The sequence below is a fragment of the Haliaeetus leucocephalus genome, unplaced genomic scaffold (assembly GCF_000737465.1).
Source record: "Haliaeetus leucocephalus isolate CR32 unplaced genomic scaffold, Haliaeetus_leucocephalus-4.0 Scaffold373, whole genome shotgun sequence".
In the NCBI taxonomy this organism is placed as follows: Eukaryota; Metazoa; Chordata; class Aves; order Accipitriformes; family Accipitridae; genus Haliaeetus; species Haliaeetus leucocephalus.
In genome coordinates this window covers 9,467,208-9,494,503 of record NW_010972809.1, presented here as the reverse complement: position 1 = coordinate 9,494,503, position 27,296 = coordinate 9,467,208, and the positions used below count along the sequence as shown (strand labels likewise).

General features: G+C 37.9%; 1 protein-coding gene across 1 annotated transcript in view; it reads left to right on the top strand.

The window, feature by feature from the left end:
* The window catches only part of GMDS (GDP-mannose 4,6-dehydratase), a 426,651-nt gene that overhangs the window by 71,400 nt on the left and 327,955 nt on the right, over positions 1-27,296 (top strand). The window contains exons 3-4 of the mRNA XM_010573292.1: positions 1,164-1,251; positions 5,901-6,010. Of these exons, the coding sequence (XP_010571594.1) occupies positions 1,164-1,251; positions 5,901-6,010 (198 nt within the window). The remainder of the gene's footprint in view (positions 1-1,163; positions 1,252-5,900; positions 6,011-27,296) is intronic.

Sequence of the window (27,296 nt, the reverse complement as noted above, 5' to 3'; positions counted from 1 at the left end):
TGCTCAGTAGTGTTTAGGCTATAGTCAAGGATTTTTCAGCTTCTCATGCCCAGCCAGGGCACCTGACCCAAACTGGCCAACAGTGTATTCCATACCATGGGACGTCCCATCTAGTTTAGGAACTGGGAAGTGGGGGGGCAGGGATTCGCCGCTCGGGGACTGGCTGGGTGTCGGTCGGTGGGTGGTGAGCAATTGCCCTGCGCATCATTTGTACATTTCAATCCTTTTATTACTACTGTTGTCATTTTATTAGTGTTATCATTATCATTATTAGTTTCTTCTTTTTATATTCTATTAAACTGTTCTTATCTCAACCCAGGAGTTTTACTTCTTTTCCTGATTTTCCCCCCCATCCCACTGGATGGGGGGGGAGTAAGTGAGCAGCTGCGTGGTGCTTAGCTGCTGGCTGGGGTTAAAACACGACAGTCAGAACCAATGGGGTTTTTTTTCACTGACTTATTTATCGTGGCTGGTTAAAGGAAATTCCCAACCTGCGTTTCAGCCTTAGGCTTGCCTACGTGTCTCGTAACCCACCGGAGAACACTGACTCATGAAGTCCACAAAACAGCACTGACTGTTCTGGCTCTTTTTCCAACACCCTGGGAAGTGAATAACAGCTGTTTTCTAAAATATATTTGGGCCTTGCAGCTGCTGCCCTTTCCTTCCCCTTGTCTTTTTCTTCCCTTCTTTCCTCTCTGCTCCCTTTCTCCTTTCCCTAGCCCCATTTGTTGCTGCTGCTTTTCCCATGCCCATCATCTCTGGCTCCAGAAAGACTTCTCTGCAACCTGGGAGAAATGGTTATCTTGGAATTCACATATTGCTTCTCCAGCTCCAGTAACATTGGCAAGTCGCACTCGGAGATGGTGCTCTAGGGCAATTCAGTGTGTTTTCTGTACTGTGTGTGATGCTTGGGTTGCTAGTGGTGTCACCAAGGGAGAAGGTGAAACCACTCGAGGGTACTGAAATAAATGACAGCGTCAGAGCTCATCTCCAAGTATTTTGTTACCATTTGGATAACTGTCTGCCTTTAGGAATAGAGACAAACTCTGATTACCTGATGTAAGGCTTAGGCTCCCGTATATGAAAAGAGTGATGATGATGATGAACATTTTCTCTTAATGTTTACCACTTTCCTTTTGTATTTTTCATTGTTCAATCCCCAGGTGCATGGCATCGTTCGTCGGTCTAGTTCTTTTAATACAGGCCGGATTGAACATCTCTATAAGAACCCACAGGCTCACATTGAAGGAAGTAAGACTTTGTTTTTATATTTAAGTTTGGTTTTTTTAGTCTGTGGTGTGCGTTTGGTGGAGAAAGGTCCCCAGGAGTAGGAAGGGAATCCCAGTTTCCTCTACCTAAATGTTGTTAACAAGTAATTATTTTTTAAGCTGTGCTTGACATAAGGTTGGTTATTTAAAACAAAAAAACAAACAAAATTCCTTGATAGCTAAGCTTCTCTTTTCTCTGTTTGTGTTAGCTAGCTGCTCTATCTCAGAAAGAAAAGTGACAATTTTTCTCTGATAAAAATGTGACATAAAGTATAGATATTCTTGTGTCTGTGAGTTACCAAGAGGGGCCAGGAAGGCAATTTCTGCTGTGTAGAAATGCTGACACAGTTCACACATAGCTAGGCAGCAGCAATTAGAAAATGGCTGGGCCTGCAAAAAGCTATGAGAGGTTGAAAACACTGAGATATCAGAATAGTAAAATGGGTTTTTTAGAGGCAGTTATCTTAAGCACTCCACTTCTGTTTCCTCATGAGCTTCTTAGTGCCTGATGGAGGTGAAGGTTTGGGGACAGCCTGTATGACAGCATGAATAAGACATGATCAATTCTTACTGATGACAGGAAGAATGAATCTTTGGACCTTCTGAATTTCTACACCCAAGGAAACGATTACCTGTTTTTCCTGAAGGAAAGGCATTGCTCTTGGAAATTTGCTGACAATTTACTGTATTCTCTGTTACCGTTGATAATTTGGAAAGCTGAAATTATTACCTTTAGTGTACACTTTGCAAAAACTGTTTGAGTATTTTACCTTAAAGAAGGTTAACTAGTCACTTAATGAGAAGAAGCTCAAATGTTGGATGGCTCCAGTTCAGCAAAGGGATCGAGCATTTTAACAAGCATATAGTTCTCTATGCTATGCATATTTTGTAGAGTTGTGCAGACTGATACTGTCCTAAATAGTCCAATTTAAGGTATTGTTATCACTAAATATCTCCATGCTGTAAATAAATCTCATGTCTTTTGAAGTCTGCTTCCCACCATGGTTAAACAGAGCCTGTTTTTATGGAATTGTAATATATAATGCAACTTTTAGATTTCACTTGATCTTTGCTTGTAATTTTTAAAAAATATTTAATTTCTGACATGACTTCAGTGGTATTTGCTGTGAATAGTTGCTATTTACTGTACATTGCTCCTTAAAATATCTGACAAAGAAGGATAAAATTGAATAAAATATCTTCATGGAGAATACTGAAACCTGTGCTTCCGTCAAGGACAACGTAAGAACTGTGTTTCCTATGACTTACGTTCATGGCTCACAAGGTAAAATCAAGCAAAAAAATCAAATGGTAACCTGTGCATTGTGAGGACCACCTTGTGAATATGAAAAGTGATTTGAGAAGACAATGTAGATTGTGATAAATATGTATATGCACATTTAAGGAAAGGGATGGAAGAAAGGAAAAAGAAAGCAGACCTTAAAGTTTTTCCCCACTTATCTTATTTTCCTTTAACTGAGGAATGCAGCCATATGAATGGGAGGAGGAGGAGGAATTGGACTTGGAATCTCAGGAAAGGCTGCTCCATGGAAACTGTTTGGAAACAATGGGTTTCCAGGCAGTACTGGAGGAAGCAAAGAAGCAATAGTTGTTGATGTGAGCAAACCCTAATTTTGTCTTTGCCCAATGTGTTCTTCCCATGAGTAATTGATTACATGTTGCAAGATGATGATCTTCATAGACAGTGAACCTCTTTATACAAAAAAAATTAGGGAGAACAAGAAGGAAAACAAGGTGTTTCCTGAAGTGAGCCCTCCAGCTGTTGCTTGCTAAGGAGGTTTTTAGATTGGATAATACTACCAAACCCCAAAGGTTTTGGCACTTGATCTGTGTTTATAAATCTTTGCACCAAATAAACCTCATTGCTAGTAACTCTTTCCACTTAGCCTATTAATCCTGAAAGACCTCTTTTTCATGGGTCAGAAAATGAACAAAGCCTCATGCTCTGCTCTGCTCCCCTTAAAAAAACCAAAAAAACCCCCCAAAAAACCAAAAACCCCACCCCAAAAACCAACCAAACAAAAAAACCCAAAAAACCCCCAAAAAACCAAAACAAAACCAAAAAAAACCATTTGGACAAGAAGCTTTGAAGACTTGATGGTAGACCAAAATGGGCATTCCCCTTCAAGAGCTTTAAATCTAAGGTAATGGTGGGAGGGTATCTCTGATGCTTGGCTCAGCCCAGCTGGCAGCCCACCTTCCCCTGGGAAGCTCTGAGACTGCCCTCTGGCCTGGGGATGGTGGCAGAACTGGATGTCTTTGGTGTAGGAAGAGGGAGCCTGGCTGTGGCACCTCTCTCCTGCCGAGCTGCTGCTTAGGCTGGAAAGGAACCGGTTGTTCTTTCACACCCTAAGGCTCCTACAGAGCTGCTGCTGCTCCCTGGGCCTCCTCTTGTACCAGTGTCCTCTGCTCCATCCTCTCCAAAAGGCTGGTTCACCTGGCAGGGAGATTTCGTTTAACTTCCAGCCAAGGTAAGCAGAGGAAGAAGAGGGCTGCCCGGTGCCTAGGGGAAGCTTTCCTTTCTGGTACAGAAAGGGTAGTGCATTTGGGTTCTTCCCTGCTCCCATCAGTCCACAGAGTTGTCCTGAAAAATGTGGTAATTGCCATCAGAGAAATTGGTTAGGTGGTGCTTGCTCTTGGTCTCTGTTCAGTGTTGTAAGAAAAATGTCACAGTTGTTCAGGTGGTCTGGGCTCCGACAGTTTTGAGGATTGCAGGTGAACACTGATATGCAGATAGAACTATCCTATAACCATTCGGGATCTTGTGCATGCTCTGGCCCACAGGCAGAACTGGTTTCATGTATTGAATTTCATTTGGGAAGCAGAAGAGTTGCATTCCGTACAAGTGGAAATGTGGTGGTGGTCCAGCACAGCCTGTATAGAACTGGTGGCAGGAATGAAGGCAGCCCACACCACGGATAATTGATGTCTGTGCACAAGAAGCGTCATAACCTGCTTGCCAGCCGTCATATTTAATGACAGCTATCTCTTCCTTTTAAAAAAAGTTGCATTACCATTCCCTTACCTCTTAGCTATAGCTTCAGCTGGGTCTTGAAGTCTCTTCAGAACTGTCCTTCTCAAGCAATGTGGATGTAAAAGCAGATTTCAAGAATATACTGTGACCTGCTGGGCTGTATCACTTTATCAACCTGAAAAGCCTCAAGTACCTGTTAAATAGGAATGTGCAAAGCTGAACACCTGAGAACTGCATGATTTGTTTACTTCTTTGCTGCCTTAAACTGTTAAAACAAACAAACAAACCATAACCCCCCCCAAACCAGCTTAAATAAAAACAAAATTTGCATATCTCTACAGCATTTAAAAAAAAAAATGTACTGTGGATTCATATGGTAGTCTTTTGTAATAAACTTTTGTATTTCTTGGTTTCAGGATTAAAAAAAAGGAAAAAAAAAATCACGTTGATTATATCCGTAGATGATATAGCCCCCAAAAAGTGGTGGCTGTTATCAAATGGGAAGACCATTAAAATGTAGTGAAATAGGAATTTCTTACTTTTCCTGAAGATAGGGCAATATTTATAAATATATATTTAATTAATAATTTAATAATTAAATATAAATAAATTTACTAAGGTCAAAAACATCCAACAAATCTGTATAAATATGGCAAGTAAATGTAAACAGCCAATTTATCAATAGTTATAACAAGATTTTTCTTTTGTTGAATAGATATGTGAATAGCAGTGTGGTGGTTTGATCTTTTTAAAATAAGAGGAAAATGAGACCTGTTTCATCAGAATGAAGTTCACTTTTGGAATAATTTCTTGACAGGTCAGGGTCTGAAACAAAGGACAGGTTGATAAGACATTGCAGTCTGCTCTTTTAATTTTGACAGGAGTTGGTCTCATGCTCTTACCTACTTTTTCACACACAAATTAGAAAGTATCTGTCAGGAAAGGGTAACAACAGCTGTGTGACTGACGTATCTAACCACATTTGAGATTTTGGTGTGTAATATCATGAAGCATGTTTTATTGACAGTTACAATGTTCTCTGAAATTCCAGAGTGTATCTATATTTTTTTAAATGGAAAAATAATAGTAATAAATGCAGTGGGTTGTACTGTAATGTTACCTAAATGTTCATCTTGTACAGGTACTTTAGACATTTTTGTTGTGTTGTGAAATTATATTTGCAATGAGGAACTTAAACATGTGCAACATTTTGGGAAGGAGGAGAATGCTATTTATGTATGCTTAAGTTATTAAAAACATTTGTGAGTGAAAGACTGGAAGCCTAAACTAAAATAACGTGCTTTTTTTGTGGCTGAAATTCTGTGTATGACATTGATCTAGTTTATACAACCTGGGTTAATGAAGTGTAAACTATTAAACAAATGCTATAAATGTTGTTAGGTAAATCAGATTATTGAAAAGAGAATCTGAAACAGTATTCATTACTCCTGCAGGGAATTATATTTTGTGCTTAAAGCAGGGAAAAAATTGAAGCAAAACCTTGTTCAGTTGGTGATCTCTTAACATTTATTGGAAAAAGTTTACTTGGATTTTAAACCTGGAATAGGATTTGGACCAAGAATGCCATATTGTTCTGGGACTAAAGTGTATTAACTCTGTGTTCTTAAACTCTGAAGACATGAAGCTGCACTATGGTGATCTCACGGACAGCACCTGCCTGGTGAAGATCATTAATGAAGTCAAACCCACTGAGATATACAACCTGGGAGCTCAGAGCCATGTCAAGGTGAGTAGCTTCTAGCACTGAGAATTGTGACTGTGCATTGGTGGTGGTATACTGCTTTGATTCATTTCGGCTGCAGCATTTATAGCTGTTCTAACAACTGCTAACTTTGACAGGTAAACACTGCCTTCAGTCAAGATAGTTGTGTTGTGGTGCTGAATTGCTGCATGAGTCTTGCTACTGAATATGTATGAAGATGTCAGATTAAGTGAGGTTAAGTTGTCATTATCAACAAAATCCACAGGTTTAAAAATCTGATTTTTCTACCATGTGAAACAACTTTTGCTGTAGAGTTTGCTGCTGATCAGTCCTAGTGAAGTTATGCAGCGCTGTTAGGCCAAACAGTGCTTAGAACCACATTATTCTGTTTGCATTAAAATCAATATGTGTATCTGAGTGCATCACTTCTAGAAAGGCTTCGCCTATACCAGTTTTCATGCAGGTGCTATTCTTTGAAAGATTGACCTACAAATAGAGAAAACAGCTTTGCTACTACTTGCACTATTATAGCATTTCTGGGGTTTTGGTTGGAAAAATCAAATTACAGAAACTGAAACAAAAAGGACTTGTTGAAGATGAGTAACTTGACCCTGGCAAGTAGTGCTGTGTCGCAAGGAAAGGGGTGAATGTCTTCACCAGAGACCTGAACAGCTCTTACCATTAAACTTTGGCTATGTAAACTTAACTGGTTTTGCCTGTGTGCATCATGTTTGGGGAAGGAGGGAAAAGAACTTCTGATCTTAGCTTGCTTCACGTTCTGGTGACTTTGAACCAGTGACGTCTTCAGTATTTTTTGGTGGTGTTTATGTTGGCTTGTGTTTATGCAGAATGAAGTTTTCTATCACTCTCACTTCCAGTTAGTTTATGTGAGCCATGCTGAAATGAAGGAAAATAAAATAATAGGAAGTTGGTCTGGTTTCCTGTAGGAAACCAATGAAGATGAAATTGGTTCTTGGAATGAACCCACAGTAGTCTGGGAAATACTGTCAGAGAAGACGTTTTTCTGAATCATAAATAGTGAGGACTATGACTCATAAAGTAGGTCACTGAGAGGCTGATCTGATCTTGTACATGGGAGAAAGTGAGAGAAGACTGAAACTTGCTCCTTATTAAAAACAGTAAACTTAACAGAATGATATCATCAGTAGGAACAAATTAACCAGTGTGCATTCCTGTCTGTTTTGGTGAGAAATGGGGATTAGCTCTCAGCACTGTAGCTTCTCCTTTGGATGTTCAGAAAACAGTAGCACATTCACTTCATAGTTACTAAGTAAACAGTTTAGCCTCATTTTCTCTATCCAGTCTTTGTATGTCCTGCTGCATTGGCTGTTGGTGCTTTGGGAATCCAGTGTGCTGACTGTGATTTGTTTTCATTTAATTAGTTTTCATGGGAGTGATTGTTTACAGTATGTTGATTCTAACTAATAATCTATTATTGTGTATAGGTAACATGCAGATGGCTTAATCTAAATTCTGTTATCCCTAACTCTGGACTCATATCCCTCTGTTGAATGTCTTGAAAACCAATTCTCCAAATGCTAGGTTGGCTAAAATGATAGAAATATCTCTTCTTGCACAGTGTTTCAGTTGATGCAAGTTCATATCTATGTGTATGCAACTTTTTTTCTGAAGGACAAGTGATCTCATCAGTATTTGACTGTACTGTAAGATTTTTTTGTTTTGAGTTGTATTGAACTGGTGAAGCTGGCAAATATTTTTCTACAAATTTCTGAAGCAAAAAGGCAGTGTAACCTTAGTAAAAGTTCTCTTGCTTTCAGCACTTGAAACTTGTTGCGCTGAGCAGTTAAACATAGGTCTGAAGAAATGGCTCTGGTTTTATGGCTATTGCTATCCTTGTAGTCACATATTAAACAGCGTAGTCCAATTTGGCTGTAGCGCAGATAGCCCCAAATGTTCAGTTTACTTCTTTAAATTGTCTTGGGTAGTAGAAGGTTATTTTGCCTACTTGCTGTAGGCGTTTGTTGCCAGAAATTTTATAGTGAATGTGTTGTATGAGATACGAAAGTAATGGGTTGACTTTTCAGTGATAGCTGTCCCTTACATATGCAACAGGGATATATTATTGAAGAGTAAAAACTTACTTGTGTGTAACTACATTTAAAAAAGCCAGTAAATGCTCAGGTGTTTTTTTACCTTGCAAGATGCATACGGGTTTTTTTGTTCTTTAGTTTAGGGGATATTGAGGTTCTATTTAGTTTTAAGTCCTTGCAGATATATGGGAACTTGGAGTCACACAGGAATTAATTTTAAGAAGCAAACCCTACCACTGTTAGCTGAAAGGTGAAATGTAAAAATCAAGGGGCTTTTTTAGCATATGACCCCTCACTCGAGTAAGGTTCTCTTCATACTTGTATATTGAATGCAGCTTTATCTCTAGCTCCTCCATTTTTCCTTCTATATTTTTGTGCTGTCCAAAGAGGAGGCACTCAGTCTTGGGAGGCCTTTAGTTCCCTCTTTCCCCATGCTGGCAAAATTAAAGAACTTACTAATTTCTGATTATTTGGGGTGTTTTTATCTGCATCAAACACTGATCCCTAATTACTGTGAACCAAACATGTTATGAACTACTAACTGATTTCAGTCCCATGTCTGTTAATGTGACTACGTCTGTTTTCATGCTGCATGGAGGGTGAAGTGGCAGCAGGGAAGATGAAAAAAAAATAAATAGCAACAAGGTCTTCAGAGCCCAGGGAGGAAAATTCTAACTTATGTAAAAACCTGTGCCCACCTGTGTGTCTGCATCCTGCAGTTATAGCTTGCATGCTGGGTAGTGGGAAAGTGGGATTGCTGCTGGGAGAGGAAACTTGAAGTATACAAGCAAAAGTTTACATTGTGTAATTTTACAGAATCACGGAATGGTTGAAGGTTGGAAGGGACCTCTGGAGACTGTCTAATCCAACCCCCTTACTCAAAGCAGAGTCAGCAAGAGCAGGTTGCAAAGGACCTTGTCCAGTCAATTTTAAGTAGGATGGAGACTCCAAAAACTCCTTGAGCAACCTGTTCCCTCACCTGTATAGTTCCATCACCCTCGCAGTAAAAAAACAACACCCACCACCGCAAACCTTTTCGTATTATTGGATGGCATTTCCTGTATTCCAGTTGGTGCCCATTGCCTCACCTCCTGTCACTGGATACCAGTGAGAAGAGTCTGTCTCGGTCATCTTTACTCTTCCCACCACCCAGGTATTTTTATACACATCAGTCAGATCCACCTCTGAGCCTTCTTCAGGCTAAACAAATCCAGCTGTCAGCCTCTCCTCCTATGACAGATGTTCCAATCCTTCAGCCCTTTGTGGCCCTTTGCAGATCCATTATATCTGTACTGGGAGCCCAGAATTCACAGTGGCCTGTAGAGGCAAAAGATCACTTCCCTTGACCTTCTGGTGACACTTATCCTAATGCAGCTGAAGATGCTGTTGGCTTTCTTTGCTGGCTCATGGTTAACTTGGTGTCCAGCAGGACCCCCAGGCCCTTTTCTGCCAAGCTCCTTCTCAGCTGGTCACCCCCAGTATGTACTGGTACACGGGGTCACTCCTTTGGAGTTGCAGGACTTTGCACTTCCATTTGTTGAACTTTGTGAAAATCCCTTCTGCCCATTTCTCCAGCCTGTCGAGGTCCCTCTGAAGGACAGTATACCCATCTGGCATTATCAATCACTCCTCCCAATTTGGTATCACCTGCAGACTTGCTGAGAATGCACTCTGTCCCATTGTCAAGGTCATTGTGTTCCCTTAGGGTACACAATTAGTGACTGGACCCCAGCTGGACTTTGTGTCACTGATCACAATGCTAAGCCCAACAGTTCAGCCAGTTTTCAATCCACCTCACCGTCCACTTATCTAGCCTACTCTTCCTTCACTCACCAACCCAGTCATGTCATTGTAGAAGTCTATCAGGTTGGTCAGGCATGATTTCACCTTCGTAAATCTATGTCTGCACCTTTTTGTCCTTTGTACATTTGGAAATGATTTCCCAGATTAGTTGTCCCATCATGTTCCCAGGGATCAAGGTGAAGCTGACCACCCTGTAGTTCTCTGCATCCTCCTGCTTGAAGATAGCAATAACATCTCCTTTCTTCTAGTTGTCAGGAATCTTCCCTAGTTGCCATGACCTTTCCAGAGTGGCTTTGCAATGGCATCAGCTAACTCCTTCAGCACTTGTGGGTGTATCCCACCAGGTCTCATGGTGTGTGTCCAGTTTATATAAATGTTCCCCTGATCATCTGCTACCATGGGTAACTTTTCATTGCTCCAAATTTTCTCATGGGTCTCAGGGACCTATGATTTCTTAACATCAGCCTTACTAGTGAAGAGGGTGTGGGATACCTCAGCCTTTTCAGTGTCCTTTGTCACCAGGTTGCCTGCCCTGTTCAGCAGCAGGCCCACATTTTCACTCATTGTCTTTTTGCTGCTGATAGACCTGTAGAAGCTCTTCTTGCTGCCCTTCATGTCCCTCGCCACATTCAAATCCAGATGGGTTTGGTTTTCCTACCTCCATACCTGCCTACTGGAATGGTTTCTTTGTATTCCTCCTGGGTTGTCTGTCCATGCTTCCACCTCTTACTATTTCCTTTTTATGCTTGGATCAGGAGCTCCTTATTCATCATGCAGGTCTCCTGCCACCTTTGCTTCATTTCATACTTGTCAGGATGGACCATTCTTAAGCTTGCAGGAGGAGATCTTTGAAAAGCAGCCAGCTCTTGTGGACTCCTCTTTTCTCCAGGGCTGTATCCCATGGCACTCTACCAAACAGGTCCCTGAACAGGCAAAAGTCTGCTCTCTTGAAGTCCAGGATTGTGATTCTGCTTTTTTGTCTTGCTCACTTCTCTCAGGATCCTGAACTCTACCATCTTATGATCACTGTTGCTACGGCTGCCCTGACCAGTTCTTCCTTGACTGTAAGAATTGGATGTTCATAACGTTTTCCCCTTATGAGCTGTTCAATCATCTATGAGAAGGTCTGTGTAGGAGAGGATGGTGTCGCTCTGAGGCAGTCTCATATGAAGAAGGTACTTCCACTGCGTGTATCCAGTAAGTACTTAGCTGTGAGGAAAGTCAAGGCACAAGCTTCAATAACTTAGCCCAGAACTAAGTCAGGATTGAGAACTGAAGTCTCCTGATTGTTGACTTCTGGGACCCTTTCAGGGCCTGTCTCTGTGTGATTCAATAGCCAGGTTGGGTAATGTGCCTTCCTTACAGAAGAGGTCTCTATTAGGATCCTTATCTGAAAACCCATCGATTTGGTTTGGCTTAGCTTTAACCATCTCAGAAACACGGAAGTAAAATAGCTTATAGTGATTGCTGCCATTGCCTATTTGGTAGATTAGTTATGAAAATAGTTCTTCTGTGCTGGAGATGTGTTTTGGTATTGTAGTCCATGTGTTAAACAGGAGTGTTCCCCTCTAGTTTGTAGGGTGGATTTTTTTAATCACACATAAATACCAATCAGTAATCTTAACAATGCTACTTATGTGCATATTTGCAAACCGTGTACTTACCCAGTTTGGTTCCAATCCTGCAACGCTTCCTCATGGCGGAAGCTGGGTTTTTTTAATTTGATACAATCTTGCTTATATGAAACTGCAGGCTAAATAATTCAAGGAATTAATTGTAAAGCTTTTCTACTGTTGCATTAGTAACAAGGCTTAGAATTGTGTGTTACAGCTTGCATAATAAATTTTTTATGTACTGTACCTCGTGGTTCTTATCATTCAGTATATGTTGTTGTGCTGTTATATTATTGCATAGGTTTTAAACTTATGAATGTCACAGAAGCTCACAGCTTCTGAGAAAATTAATGGATTTTTTTTATGTGTTGTATAAAACAAGCAGTTTGGCTGTTCAGTGTAACAATATCTAGTCTAGTTAATTGTAAAGAATGTTAGCAGCACTGTTGTAGACATGTAGTAAGACTTTTTCATATGCAAAAATAAGCCTAACAGACCTTAATTTTATGGAGTTAGAGAATTTTATAGTTATGCTTTATAGAATATTTTATTGTTTCAAGATGATATCAAATTACTTCTAATTTAGCATGTATGGCAGTTCATTTTATTAGCCAAAAAGTGAGTTTCCAAATCTGATTTGTGCTACAATAGGACTATAAGTATAGAACCTACTGCCCTGGGGTACCTCTGATTAGCGTAGGATCCCTGCACGGGCCTGTGGTACCACGTTCTGTGGCGTGCTTGGGTACATATCCATCTCCTGTCATCTGTTTACTGGTGGTGGCAGCTCGTTACACCAGCCGCATGAACACAACCTCACTAGAAGATTGTTCCGTAAACCAGCAAGTTCGGTATTTGCCCAGTGCTTTACTTGGTGGGGTCTTGGTCCTTAGGCAGGGCAATTAGGGTCTCTGCCATAAATATAACGGAATAAAAATTAGCTGGGCTACCTTCTGTCCTGCAGAATGCTTTACTGCTTTTGCTCGTGCTGGTATCACCTAGGGTATAATCCTGTAAGGTGCTGAACAGTCTTAATGTAGCTGAGCACACCCTTTAGCTGTTGGAGTTGCTCAAATGCTTTCCTGGGTTTTGTGCAGGATGCTGTGTGTCCTTGTGGGATGGAGCGCACCAGAGGGCAGAATAAGCCTCTCAAGTGTTTCTTTGAAATGCTTATACGTGTTGTTCTGCTGTGTGTAGCTTAAACTCTTTAAGTAATCAAATTCCTTTCAAGCAATCAGGTTTTCAGTAGTTTTATACTTGAATTCTTCTGGGCAATTTTTTTAATATAATACTTGTAGTATCTGTTCAAACAGATTTTGTGTGTGGCCTAGAAAGAAAGGTAATTCTAGTAATAACTAGCAACTGGAATTTTGTATGTCTCTTCACTTGGTCTGCTAAATATATATGGCAATTTTACACAATCTTTGTAATTGCAGCTTGTATTGTCAGATGAAATAGATTTAAAACCAAGTGTTACTAAGGAACTTAGTGCAACTATTAATTTTATTAAACAGATTAACTTTAATAGTTAAATATGTGTATTATGGCTGCAAATGTTATGAATACATAAAAAGAACAATGGAATAACGCACTCAGTGGTACTAGTATGTATTAGCAAATACAAGCATTAACAAACCAAGCACTATTTATGTCAATACGAATGAGAAAATGAAGGTATTATGTTTATGGGTATGTTTTAATACCACAGAAGACCTCTTGTGACTTCTGCTGCAGGCTGGTATTGCCTCTGTGCCCTTCCTATTGCATCTCTCTCATTACCATCTCTCTTACCTGCCCCCTCCCTCCCTCAACAAATCCCCTGCTTTTCTCCCTATCCTTGCTCTGAGGTAGGGTATTTTATCCCCCTCTATAGAAAAATATACAAGAGTTCATATGCTTTTTGGATCACAGTGACCTTATTTATAGTTTGTGTGAATAACTTGCTGCGTTTTTGCTTTTTTTAATCTTTCATTTTGTTGGTTTTTCTTATGGATCGTTTCCAGGGTAAATGCTGAAGCACATTACTACCAATATGTTACTTAAGTGTATTGGGAAAGCAACCATGTAAAAAAAAAAGTAGTATTTGAGTACTTAATCAGGGATGTGAAAAGGACCAGACTGAGCCCTGACACAGGACTTTTCCATATGGCTTGGTAATTAAAGAACAGAATGTACGCTGTCATGGATCTGTAACTGAAGATTATAGATTCCTTTGGAGTTTATTTGCAGCTTCAGTGCGTGTCTCTTGCATGATGTTTTACAAATGCAAGTTAGGGACTGGTTTTTTAGCCGCTGTTCCTGTGTTGTGCAGTTGCATACAAAGCACGCTGAACACTGTGATGAATGAAGTGGTGTTTATCTTTGTGACCCCGATGACGGATAAAGTACCACCTCCTTCGCCTCATGCTTTGTGTGTGGTTTCTGCTTTAAGGCTCTGTAATATGACTTCCTAACTGACTTCTGAATTTTAGGTCTGGTGTAGTGAAGGGGGACGGCTGGCGAATCCCTGCTCGTTCAGTGCCATGGCCCCAGTTAGGTGTGGATAGCTGTTGAAACCCAGCCCTCAGTTAGCTCCGTTGCTACGTAATTAAATTACAAATTTTAAAATAATTGCTTTAAAGCAAACTTTAGAACTGGCCTCTTGTTTGAAGTTATAAATGGAAGAAGGCTGTTAAATTGGATTCCCTTTTTACAGAAGAGTCGTTTATTATATAATTCTATTTTTATTTTCAATAACCCAATCTCTGCTGTAATTGTAGCTATTTTTAAGTGCAAAAGTAATTGCTGAAGTGATTTCTGCATCTGGGCGTGAGTGGGGAGGAGTGATCAAAAACTTCCCTGATAGTTTTCTTCTAACAGCTGCTGCAGGGGAAAAGAAAGCTGGGGGAAAGGGAAGGCAAAACCAGTTGTGGCATTTGCAGCGTTGTATTTCTTGTGTCAAATAGATGGCAGCAGAGCGTTGTACACAATGGAGCAGCTCCATCCTGTAATGGGAATGAGAAGGGAATGACACTTCAAGCTGACTTGTATCAGCTGCAGCCTTGAACAACTTGTTGTTAGGCATTAAATAGGAAAGAAAGCTACTATTGATAATGCGGTCGCATAGAGGATGAAGAAGGGTATGAGATGCTATAAAGTACTGAATTTCTGGAATAGTCCCAGGTGGCAAAACTTAATCTTTTAAGGTATGTCATCCACTCATGCAACATGATTGAAATCAGCTAACATAATATGCATGTCAAAATAAAGAGGCAGAAAGAAAAAGAAAGTATTCACAAGTTGCAACTGAAAGTGATATACAGCTGCCTTGGGGTACTGTAGGAGTTGGCCAGAATGCCTATTTTTTAGTTAAGCGAGTTAGAGAAAGGAAATGTCAGTCCTCAGTCAGGCAAGCATTCTTTGGTAAGGTTTGCTCAAATGTCAGCATTTTTAGAAAAAGAGCTGCAGTCTGTTCTGCTCTGATCCCCAAAATTAGATTTGCTATTAAAATGAGTCAAGCTGCAGATCTGTCTCTAGAAGTGTTTGATTAATAAAAGTAGTACAGTGTTTGACTTAATATTTATTAAGTATAAAATTAATGGCTGCAAAATAGCTGCAGTCACCTAGGCATTAACATATTTTGTTGTATGCTCATCTGCATCTAAAATTTTGTAATAGGACAATCCCAAAATAAAAGGTGGAATTGAAGGCTTTGATGTCAATGATTGCTCAAGCCCTCAGATTTTAAGATACCATAGTAGGATAGAGAAGAATTTGAGAAATTATTATTATAATGTGACTAGAGTAGTCGAGAAATTGTGTCAAGGCTGGAAAAGTCAATATGGGGTGTTATCTTATAGTTACAAAACATTTTATTTCTGTTACAGCTCTGAGTGCAACCATCCTGTCTGAGCATTAGCTTTACCGTTTACATTTCTGATGGACCTCATTATGGTTTTACTTTCTGTAAACAAATGCTTTAAACTCAGTTTCCTGAAAAATTGTTACAATAACTTGGTGATACCTGGCAGGTTTCTATTTTGATAACAACTTGTTTCACATATGATGATTCCTTTTTCTCAAATTTGATATTTTAGTCATCCGTCCACCCCCTTCAGCAGGCTAGTAATAAAACCAAACCACCGTGTAATTTATTTCTTACAGATTTAAAGAAAAACATATCTGATTCACTTTGAAGTATTGTAACTCATGCTAGCTGCTACAGTTTACTGAGATCAGAGAGTAAAGCAGATCTACAGGAATGTAGGTGATTTTCAGTATTGATCATCATATGCTATAGAAAGTGCTAATATAATAGATCTGACTTCTGGAGCTTTTCATTACGGTTAAATTACTGTTCATGCAGCTGGATGAGTGGGTCTGCATGTGTTTTGTTTTTTTCATTTGTATTTAATGTCTTAAAATGAAAGTGACAATTTTAAGAAAAATGTTGATATAATTATATGCAATATCTGTTATTTGAACGCTGGTAAAGCACTGCTATTAAATGAAGGAAATGCATGTGATTTGTTGGATGAGTAATAATATGAAGCTATCTTAATCCATTTTTTCTCTTGCTAAGCCTGAAATTAATTTGTTATATCATGTTTTAAAATTTTAATTGTGCCTCTGAACATGCTTCCATGGAGACGTATTAAATTATTGGAAGAAATAATGTGGTGGTTTTTTATATTTTTAGAAACCATTCACTAAGTTGCTGTTCTAAACACTAGAAATGGAATCTATGAAAAATCTGTGAATATGCAATAATACATGCATTGCATTGATTATTCAGATAAATAAAGTTGGCACAACAAATGCTAACTTTTTAAAATAAGCAGTTCCAAAACTCTCTCTGTAATTCTTCTTGGTGCTAGCTACTACAGACTCCTATTTAAGCCAAACCTCACTGAAATAAATGTTTGTGAGGGGGTTGGTGGGGAGGGAGGGTTGTTGTTGTTTCTTGCCTCTTTTCCATTGAGGTAAGGATATTAGCTTGAATGACATCATTTAATTTTCTCAATTTTGAAATGGTATATTTGCATAACAAAGCAGTATTTCTTTTTTCCTCTAGGATTATTAGGACTGCTGGGGTGTATGTGTGCGTGCATGTTTCTAGTCGTCTTGCTGAGTAACGCTAGATTTGTTCTTTGTTCTGTGTAAGTTTGGCTTTGTGGTTTATGCAGCTTTAAAAATGTATGTGTATCCTCTCGACTTCCTTCATCTGTGGAAGAAATGCTCTGTGCGTCTCAAAACTACTTGGTATGTTTTACAGGCATTGCAAAACAAGTGAAATAAAATATTTTCTGTGGTAAAAACGGTTTTGCTTATTTTCTTAGAGTGTAAACCAGCATAGAGATAACTTAAAGCACACAAAACATTTCTGTCAAAGAACTGTTGCAGTGAGATGTGCACGTTTAAGTGCACAGAACCTATGATTTAGAACGGCTGTGTGATCAGGAGTGACAGAGCACACTTATATCAGCAGGGATTAATTCCACTGTTACAGTAGTCCATGGGCACAAGTTTCTATTTTGCCTTGAACATTTTAGAAATTGAAGATGAAACATAATTTTTTGAGTTCCAGAACTGCAATGAGATTATTTTTTTTTTTGCTACTTCATGAGTGTCAATAAATTTTGTGGATGTTGGGAATAGACATAGTTGTTCAATTTAGCCGTGTTGAAAAATATATCAGTTAGGAAAAAATATAAGTTGTCATTTTGGGATGTTTAGGATCACTTGATGTTGTGTTCATTTTTCTGTTTATAGCAATGATCTTGAGGGAATCTGTATAGAATATTGCATCTTAACTTGAGTGTCTCCTGTGAATGAGATGACTGTTTACTTTGTAAACAGTGTACATCTGGTATTTATTGATAATCCATCTGAATTAAGAATCAGATTGGTTTAAATAGTGTTGCTGCAGTTTAATCTTATTGTGATGCAGCTGTATTATATTTTAGCAGGCAGAAAACAGTTGTTCAGGAAACTTCTCTGTTCTCTTCAGAGATGATGAAGAGCTGTAACATAGGAACAACTGAGCATTCCCTGCTTGTACAAAACACTTGGGTCTGGAGAGGGAGAACATCTTTATCAGTGTTTGTGCCCTAACACGCAACTTCTTTTGCAGAGAAGTTAGGTATGTTTTACATAACAGTAAATTGATTGTAAAAGCTTTTTTAAAAAAAATTCAGTGCTGTCTGCCATTGCATGAAGAACTCCTCAACTTCTATTAGTTTTTATCGCTCTGACTTTTTTTGAAGTGGAGCTGTATTAAGTATCTTTGCAAATAGATTTGGACTCCAAAAGTGTAGTTAGAGCAACAAGAGGAGCAGTCTGGTGGTTTATCTTCTTATACAGCTATCCGTACTAGCTTTCCATTACCTTATTTTTTCATTAAGTACTTACTGAATATATTGGCCTGCATAATTGCATTGTGAATGTCTGAAATGCATTTTTCCTGTAACTATGTGATGCTGAGAAATAGCATTTTAATTTTAGCCAGACATTCTTGCATAATGTTGCTTCATGGTGATGCAATTTCACTGGCATAGCATCAGAACAAAGAATACAGCATCAAACAAGGATGTAAAAACAAATTAAAGGATGCTAGAAGTCTGAAGCATTGCTTTAAAGATTTTAATATGCTTAATATACTTGAAATTTTTTTAAAGCTTTGTGTGTGTTTGTGTAACAAGCTGTGAGTTCTGTAGAGCTTTTCTGATTTTATATTGGTGTAATATTTTTCCTTTGATTCGTCTCTAAAACTCCACTGTGGCAAAGAACATCCTCCAGAAATGAAGTATTTGAATTACAAGGCATATGCAACCTATGTATTTAGCTGGGCAGTAAAATTTAATTGCAAAGCTCTAAAAAAATGCTTCTAAAAACATTGCATACATTCAGCACACCTGAGTCTATGGAGCTAGTAAAAGATTTAGTTTACTAAAGCCACATTATCTATAATGCCAATTACACTGAAAAAAAATAGACTAAAAATTGCATTGAGTAGAGGATAATGTGAGATGCTAATTATTTATGATACTGATCTATTCTATACTGTAATCTCTTCCATGTATAAACTTTAATTATAGTAGCAGTCCTTGCAAGTTTTTTTCTGAAATAAAATAGTATATAATTCTTCCTGCAGATTTTGAAAGGTACAACTTAATTGAAACAATATGGTATGTAAATAGCTGATAAATGAGAATTCTTTTCAAACCTACTACACAAGAAATTCTGTAAAACCTTTCAGATTTTCTTCATGTACTAGATTTTCCTGTAGCTGGTTGCAATAATTTTAATGAAAGAAAATGGGACTGATTGACCTGTCGTGAGGTCTGATCTGAAGGCCACTCAAGTCACTGGAAGGGATTCGCCAGAGTGCTTGGGAGTATTTCATGCTTGCAGGGTTTTGTTACTGTTCTGTGTCTAGTACTTCGACTTTGTTCAGATCTCAGTATTTCTAGGTGGTGTGCATTTTTTGTCTTGTCACATTTAGATGTAGCAGTATCATTACTGAATGTTGCAAATTCCAGTGTGTAATTGCATTTTATAGTGTTACTATATTTGTTGCTGTGTTATTTTTATTAAGTAGCTTACAGAGATGACAAATAAGTGTTAGAAAGTTGGACTGCAAAAGCTGGATGCTAGTTAAGATTTAAAAGAATGCCATACAAGTTGGTTGAAGACCAAAACTTTGGGTAGTTTTTTGAGAATCACGTACTGTTAACCTTGTTTAAATTGTGTAAGTAGTTTATTACTTGTAATTCATTGCCTTACATTTGTGGTTAAGGTACTGAACTAGAATTCCTCTATAAATATTAGTGTAGGGTATTCTTTATTTATACTAAATAAATCAAAGCAAATGACTTGAACTTTCTCTCCAATGCTTCAACTTAAAATAAATAATTCGAAATCTGATGATTAGCATCAAGTCATATTGAAATCAAAATTTCACAATAATGACATGCAACTGATCAATAGAACTAATTTATGATAGTGTCAGTGTAGATTTAGTGATCTAAGAACAGTAATATTGTTGCAATTTAATGGTTGAAAAAAACATGTAACACTATCTAGCATGAAAACCTGTCCTCATTCACAGGGCAATTTTTCCATTGATTCTGTGGTTTCCTTAATAAAGCTGAAATATTTTTAATCCAAGAATATTTTGCTTTAAAACAAAACAAAAGCGTAGGGGTGAGGGGGAAGCAAAAGAAATTTTAATATAGTGAGACCCATGGATAAAACAGAATTGTCTGCAATATATTATCCTCTCTGTCAGCAAGTATAGATTAAAGTTGGCTTCGCTTCTGTAAGCAAATGTTAACGTTTTTATAGGAGGGGTATCCTTCTTAATGACATGTTACATATGCATATTTACTGTCAGATGTTAACATGTTCACAAACTGCACTGTTAACAAAGCGAAACATGTGGCTTTCTAATGCCATGGAGTGTAAATAATTTGAAGATTTAAAGGTCACAAGAACAATATATTGAAAACATAATTACGTTTCACGGCAAGGAAGCAATTGAACCTTAATTAAATGAAGCTTAAATTTTAATTTATGGTTGGACTTTTTTTTAAGTAGGCAGGCACTTTTGGTTTTATGTGGGGTGTGGAAGGATGAACATTTTGTCTTTAATATTTGAAGAGGAACTTTTTCCATAGTGTAATTAAATGTTGTTATGAATAAAAACTTCGCAAATAATTTTTAAACTTTTTGAAGTGGCTTTCATTCACTATGCCTGTGAGTTTGAAAAGAACATCCCAAAGTGCACGCGGGTGTGTGGAAACCTGGCTGTCACTAGACCTTTGCTTAGGTGCCATTCGGTTCATTTGTGTGTTAATCTCTACATGCTGTATCGAATATGTTACAAGACCTCCAGCACAGAGGCTACTTCTTCATGCATCTTCTAAACCCGAAGTGGGCTCTGCTGTGGTTATAACATCTCTTCTGGAGAGCAGTATCGTGCTGTAATGTTGGAACATAATTTAAATGAAGCAGTTGAGTGGAAATATAACTTTGATTCACTTCCACTAATACACTGTTAGACACCTTACTTCAGACTAGGCTTTCTAATGTGTTTTTTCTTGGCTTTAATTGGACTGGTGTTTGCACAGCATTGGTGGTGGTTTTTGTAGATTCTTGATATTCATGAATTAGTGCTATTTTTTTTGCTCTCTTTAGCTTTCAGCCTACGTAAAGCAATCTGTACAACCTAATTGGATTTCCGTAAAATCTGAAGCTATATACTTGCTAAATTAAATCTGCTCATTTAAGGTATCGTTTTTGTCAGTGTATTATAAAATTGTAGTTAAAAATGTTTGCTACAAATGCAGGTGGATGCACTTTAAAAACTTAAGCACAGATGTGATTATTTGTAAACATAACCTATAAATAGGGGGAAACTTAAGTATCTAGGGGGTTTTTTTCCTGACAGTCTATCGTGGCCTGTCCACACTTTGTTTCCTTTATTGAACTTGTTATTAGTACATGTATTGGTGTATTCGCCCATTCTGTCACATAACATTTAGAACTGGTTTTAAAAACCTTTGCTTTAGAAATTATGATTGAAAATGAGAGGGCAATAGGGAAATAGTTATTTTTGTCAATGACTGTAATTTAAAGGATCTTCGTAAAATGGTAGTTCTGCCGCAGGGTTCTAATTATTGTGTTTCTCTTAATATAGAAACATATTGTAATTATTTCTCAAATGCTGTATTTAAAGTGAGAAATTGTTTGCCTGACAGGCAATGAAATCTGGAGGCTATACTATCTGCACTGTTGTTTCTGACTATTAATCAGGTTTATTTTGTCTCCTAACCTTTATGTTCTTTCTTTTCCCTCATTTGTTTCTTTATAGCACTGTGTGGGAAACAGTTATACAAAAGATGCGTGAAATTATTAAGAGATAGGATGGCAGAAGAGAATGCTCTGTTAACTACTTATTAAATTGTTTTTATTAGATACCACATTTTATGCATGTTGAACTGCATTGTTATAACACTTAGTTGCATTGTGTGGCACAGATTAATTACTCAGAATGCCATCAGAACTATTTTCCTTATATTAATAATGCTAAAGATTTCAACTATTTGTCACGTCATCTGCTAAATGTATGATAATAGTACAAGTGTAGTAGATTGGGTGTTTCATTACTTATTAAAACTTATCAAGTTTAAGTACAAAAGCCAGACTGAATAAATTAGTCTGCTTCATCTTTTTTCTCCTTTTCTGTCACTTTTTGGTTTAAGTTTTTTCTTTTTTTTCTTTTTTTTTTCTTTTTGATGGGTGGTAAGCATGGGGAAAGTAAGCATGGTAAGCATGGTGAGTATGTGAAAATCTTACACTTTGGAACTGATTTAAAAGGCTTTGACTAGAACCATCTGTTCCCACCTCCTAATCTTCAAGTTGCTCTTGAAAAATAGGCCAAACCTTATCCCAGGGGGGCTAGTGGATACAACTATCTACAACAATAATAAGACATAAAAATACAAAATATACAGATGCTGGAAGCTCAGTGATCTGTAGCAGCCTACTCTTGCTTCCGGATAGTTTTGCACATCTGACTTCCTTAGTGGGAAGGGGAATATAGGATATACATATGAGAGAAGCCACCTATTTGCCTGTTAAACAGTATGACACTAGTACGATAACATTTGGAAAAGATCATCATCATCTGCCACATGCACGTGTTTCCACTTTAACAGAGAAAATGATATTCCACACACTCCCTCCTCTCAGACCAAGTTAGAAAAATGTTCCATTATGTCACATTTACGACTAAAAGTGGGTGCCTGAACATCACCTTTTTAAAAATAAATAAATAAATGCCCTGCAAGCATCAAAACAAGGCTCAGTGTAGGGATGATGCTTTCTGCGTGGTGGTTTCATGCACAAAACCCCCGTCAACATCCTGCTACACCTTTTCCTTGATATGGCTGCTCACTAAATAATTCTGTTGCCAACAAGGTGATTTTAAAGGTAAATGGAGACTCCTCAGGGCTAACGGCCTTGTGTCAGTCTTCTTGAATCCAAAGCACTATTTTAACTGCTATGTATATGTAGGATCCTCCGCAGCTTAGATTTCTGTCTTTGCGATTTGGCATCCCTCTGAATTAGTTGTAGGGGCCAGTGAGATAATACAGGCAGAAATACTAGCCCATGTGCAAAAAAAACCCCCAAAAAACCAACCAAAAAAAAAGCCTCAAAACCAAAATAACCCCAAAACCTACCAAACAAAACAGGCAAATGTAAACAGCACCATCCTGCAGCTTTATCTGTCTAGCCAAAATCAGCTTCCAAATAGACTGTTGGTGGAAGTAGTATAGTTAAAAGATGATAGAGGATGGAAAATACTTTTTCAGGGTATTTGTCCTCTGTCAGACTGCTTAAAAAAAAAAAAGTGTCTGTTGCATCAGAAAATTGTGCAGTATTTTACAGGCACATACTCTGTTACAGTGATTTGTGACCACAGCTCATTATAACTACACAACCACATAGTATACAAAAGCTGAAGCTGGTGTAATTTTCACCAATACAGACAGTTAAGCTAAGAGTGTCTTCACCCTGAGCTAGATCATCCTTTTTCTACCAAGTCAACTCTGAGAATATTTGTCTTGTTTACTAACGGCATATCTAGGCTTCATCTCGGGTGCTGGAGACATGAACGTCAGCTTTCACAGGATGAAGTCCATGACAGCTGTATGCCTGTAGACCATCAGTGCAGAGGTACAGTAATTAGCAAGAGTCAGATCCCAGGCTATGGTATTTGTTCCTGGAAGAGAAATATTTGCCAGGCAACTTTAAGAACCAAATTTTTTAATTAAATTCAATTTTTTAAATGAATAAATTTGTACATCTCTGTCAAACCTAAATAAAAAGTTAGCTGTAGGCTATGGTAGTCCCCGTCAGGAAAGTCCAATTGTATGTAGGTGTATGCCTGGAACAAAAGCCAGGAAGAGGCTGTTTCTTGTGTATTAAACAAAATCATAGAATCATAGAGTGGTTTGGGTTGGGAGGGACCTTCAAAGGTTATCTACAACCACCCTGAAATGAGCAGGGACATCTTCAAATACTTCAGATTTGTTTGAATACTATAGGTGCCACAGAGGAATCTTCTTTTAGCATACATTGTTAGTGTTACAGAAGGTTATGGAATTATTTTTCTGTATGTTTCTCAGGTGTTGCTCAGAAGAGGAAGATCCCAAGCATGCAGAAACTTGTGTACTGTGCAACTGGTGTTGGTACCTGCGTAAACTGTTGTTTCAGTTCCTTCTACAGGTTGTAACACAGCCTGTTTGCTGTAATAATACTACTCTGATTTTGGCTTTGTTTAAAACAAACCAAAACAGAAACAACCACCTCCTGTGCAGTGGTACAGGAATAGTATTTTTCTCTTGGGTTTTTTGGTCGAGTTTGTTGGGTTTTTTTAATAAGAAGCTACATGTAAGTTTATATATTCTTAATTTTGTTTTTTTGTCTTTAAATAACTTGATTTTAAAGTTTGTAAGTGGAAAGCTTTACTGCATAATTCCTGGTTAAATACCACTGGATTTAGAGTAGCTTTGCCCCATAGCCCAGAGTTCTTAATTTTCTACCTATGAAAAGAATTGTGAAATGTTTAATTTAAAAAAAAAAAAAGTTATATTATGTCTCTCAAAGCTGAAAACGAAGTTGAGTGTAAATTGTTTACTTGCCCTCCGGCTATTTCACCACCTACAAAACACCATCCCGCTTCACCTGTGATGACTTAAGATCTTTATTGAGCAGCTGACAGTGGATACAAACTGTCTTTCTACCATTTTACGCCCAAACCAGGAGTGTCTTCATGCATAATAATCTTTAAAACCAGAATGTCCTCTCTTCTAATCTATACGTCTTTTTCAAATCCTTCCTCTAGAGACCCCCACTTTTGAGGCATGTTCCAGCACATCTGTAGCTAAGATGCTGCTGTTCCCTGAGCTAGCTCATTTAAAACAAACTTCTGCAGAGGAGAGTGTCCATCTGCCTCTTAAGAAATGGCTTTATTTCATAGTGGAAAGCAGCAGAGTTTAGCTGCATCAACAAGGTAGGATGGTGTGTTGGTCATCCCTTTGGACCGTGCTGCTAATATAGATATGAAGTTCCGTGTGGCAAGGACCATAGCTCCTCTGTGTTACTGCCTTTCTTGTAAGATCTGTCGTTGTGGCATCCTATGTGCGTTTTGTAAGGACCTTTCATCTTGTATGTGAAGTGAAGAAAGCAACAACTTCCATTTATGGTTTCCTACTTCAAAGCACTAGCTGCAGTGTAGAGGTTTAAAGATGGGCTGGTCTCAGAAGTGCATATGCTTCCCCGCCAGAATGTATGTGTTACAGCCATTTAGTCGTAATAAGTATTGCATGGGTCACTTTATAAAGTACACTTGCATATTCTAATGACTAGGTTATGTTTATAAAACTGCTCTGGAAAAATAAATGCTGTAGGATTTTTCAAGTGTTGTGTTCTGTGGGAATAATTCAGACTTTGCAATGTGATAACTGTTTTTACTGTGTCAGGCACTATTATTAGCACGCTCCAGTCATGACGTGGCTGTACCCCAAGCTCATGGGGATTGCTGTTTTTTTGGGTTTGTTTTCAAAAAAATCATTGGGGTTTTTTATTGCTCCAAGTTCTATGTTGATTTTTTTTCCCCTAGGACAATAGTGTACATCTCCATTTGTTACAGGTGCGTATAGCACTTGATGTATCTGGTTAGATCAGTGCTCCACTTGGTGTGTTTCTGATCATAGCCAGAGCCTGATCCTTTGACAGGAGGAGGGAAGGGTGGTTTCTCCCTCTTCGTCTTGCTGCAGTGTCAGTAGGAGAACTGGTATATGTCTCTTGAGTAGAAAACAAAACACTAGTTTTATTAGGTGGTGACATTGTTTTGTTTAGTGTACCAATAGTAATTGCTAATTCAAGCAGTCAAGATGATAGTGACTCTTCTCTGAAGCACAGACATAAAAATAACACTTTCAGCTGTAAACATCTCTAATGCACAGTAGGCATGAGCTTGTTTCAGGCATCTTTGCACTGAGGGCTGTTATTTCCATTGCACCTTTGACTAAGGTGCTCATGCACTGTTTAGAAAGAGTTACTGGTTCACGTTTTAATTATTGGCTATTTGTGAAGCATACATACCAAAACCACAAGTTACTGCCGTTAAAGCTTTGCTGGTCATTGCTTTTGTGTAACATTGGTGTTGCAGATTCAGGAGCTAATATGTTGCACTCTAGTTGGTCTAGTGAACTGTGTTAATAAGTGGGAAGCCTCTGTAACCCAGTTTATGACAACTGAACTCAGGGATATTTTAATACATTTTTTTTTTTCAGATTTGATGTCTTGTAAGTGAGAATAGGGAAATTTTAAAACCAAAATTATTATTTTGGTATAACTTTATTTAAAAAGCTGAAAAAAATATTTTCCTAACTTGTGCTTCATGATATCCAGCTAGAAAAATTCTCCCTTTTTAGAAGGGGAAGATTGTGCCAGTGTTCATAATAATTAAACATTGCTGCAATATAGCTAAGGCTGCAATGTTGTTCTTGAAAGATGAAATTAAAAAGTTCTGAATTATGTGACACTCCCCCTTAAGTGAGCAAAGCATTTGATACCCATAAAAACATAAATACAAAGTTTTTACCATGGAAATGAAGCAATTCTAATACATGTTAAAGTATTTTTAAATATTAGGTGTAGAAGTTAGGTGTAAAAATACGCTATTTTGGACCTTCTGTGACCCTGTTGACTTCCTACAGTTAAATAACAATAGATATATTAGATGCCCTAGGTAATTTCATCAGTATGCATTAAAAGTAGATCGTCACTACTAAACATTTTCTTGTTCTTCTGTACAATAAAACAGGAAACAATTTGGTTGGCGACATAGAGGTGGAATGCAGTACGAAAATTAAATAAGATAAAACTCCCTGTGGAGAAGCAGTCTGCATGTTACACCCTGAAGGGATGAATGCTGATACTGTGCACGAAAGGCTTCTTTAGAGAGTCTTGGAATTTCTAAATATTTATTATGGCAGTATATAATGGCTGAATTACATAATGTGTTGCTGTTTCCTGCTTTCTATATCCTGAAAATACTTGATAATTCAACCTTAAGCTTAAATACTTCTTGTAGTTTCATTAGAGTCCTGCAGATAGGAGCCTTGGAGCGATCAACACTATTGAAAAAAATATTTAGGAGCAAAAAAGGAGATTAGTAGGGAACATATTCTAATGGCTAAAATACTAGGCTAAAAGTAGCAGTCCTGGGTTTTAACTCTTCCTTGCCATTGACTGTTGTGAAGTGAGAGCAAGCTGAGGTTCTGATACTCAGGGGGATGCAATGCTCACTTGTGAAAATCTTTGCAATTCATGATATAAAGTCCTGTCTTTCTGTTATTTATTTAGCTGATTTATGGTGTATACAAATAGACTGAAAATTATTTTCATTGGTTCTTGTGTTTGCAATATGCAAATAATCACTATTCATCTGCAAAAGCTTATTCAGATGTGAAGAACAAAGCCTCTGTTCTTTCACTTTTGTTTCTCTTAAATTGTCTTGGAGAATCTTTGAGTGTTCCTTCTCTTGTTATTCGTCAGTAACAATGGCACAGTAAAGTACAGATGTCAAGCTGTTAACAAAATTCTAAATGAAGTGCTCACTGGAACAATGTGTAGGCAGTTCTTGGATTATGAGAACCTGATATGTTATGCTGGTCTTACCTAAATGTTAAGATGTTTACTTAAACCTCAAAAATGTATTGGAGATGGTTGGATCATCAGCAAAGAAAGGAAAAAAACCCAGAAAAC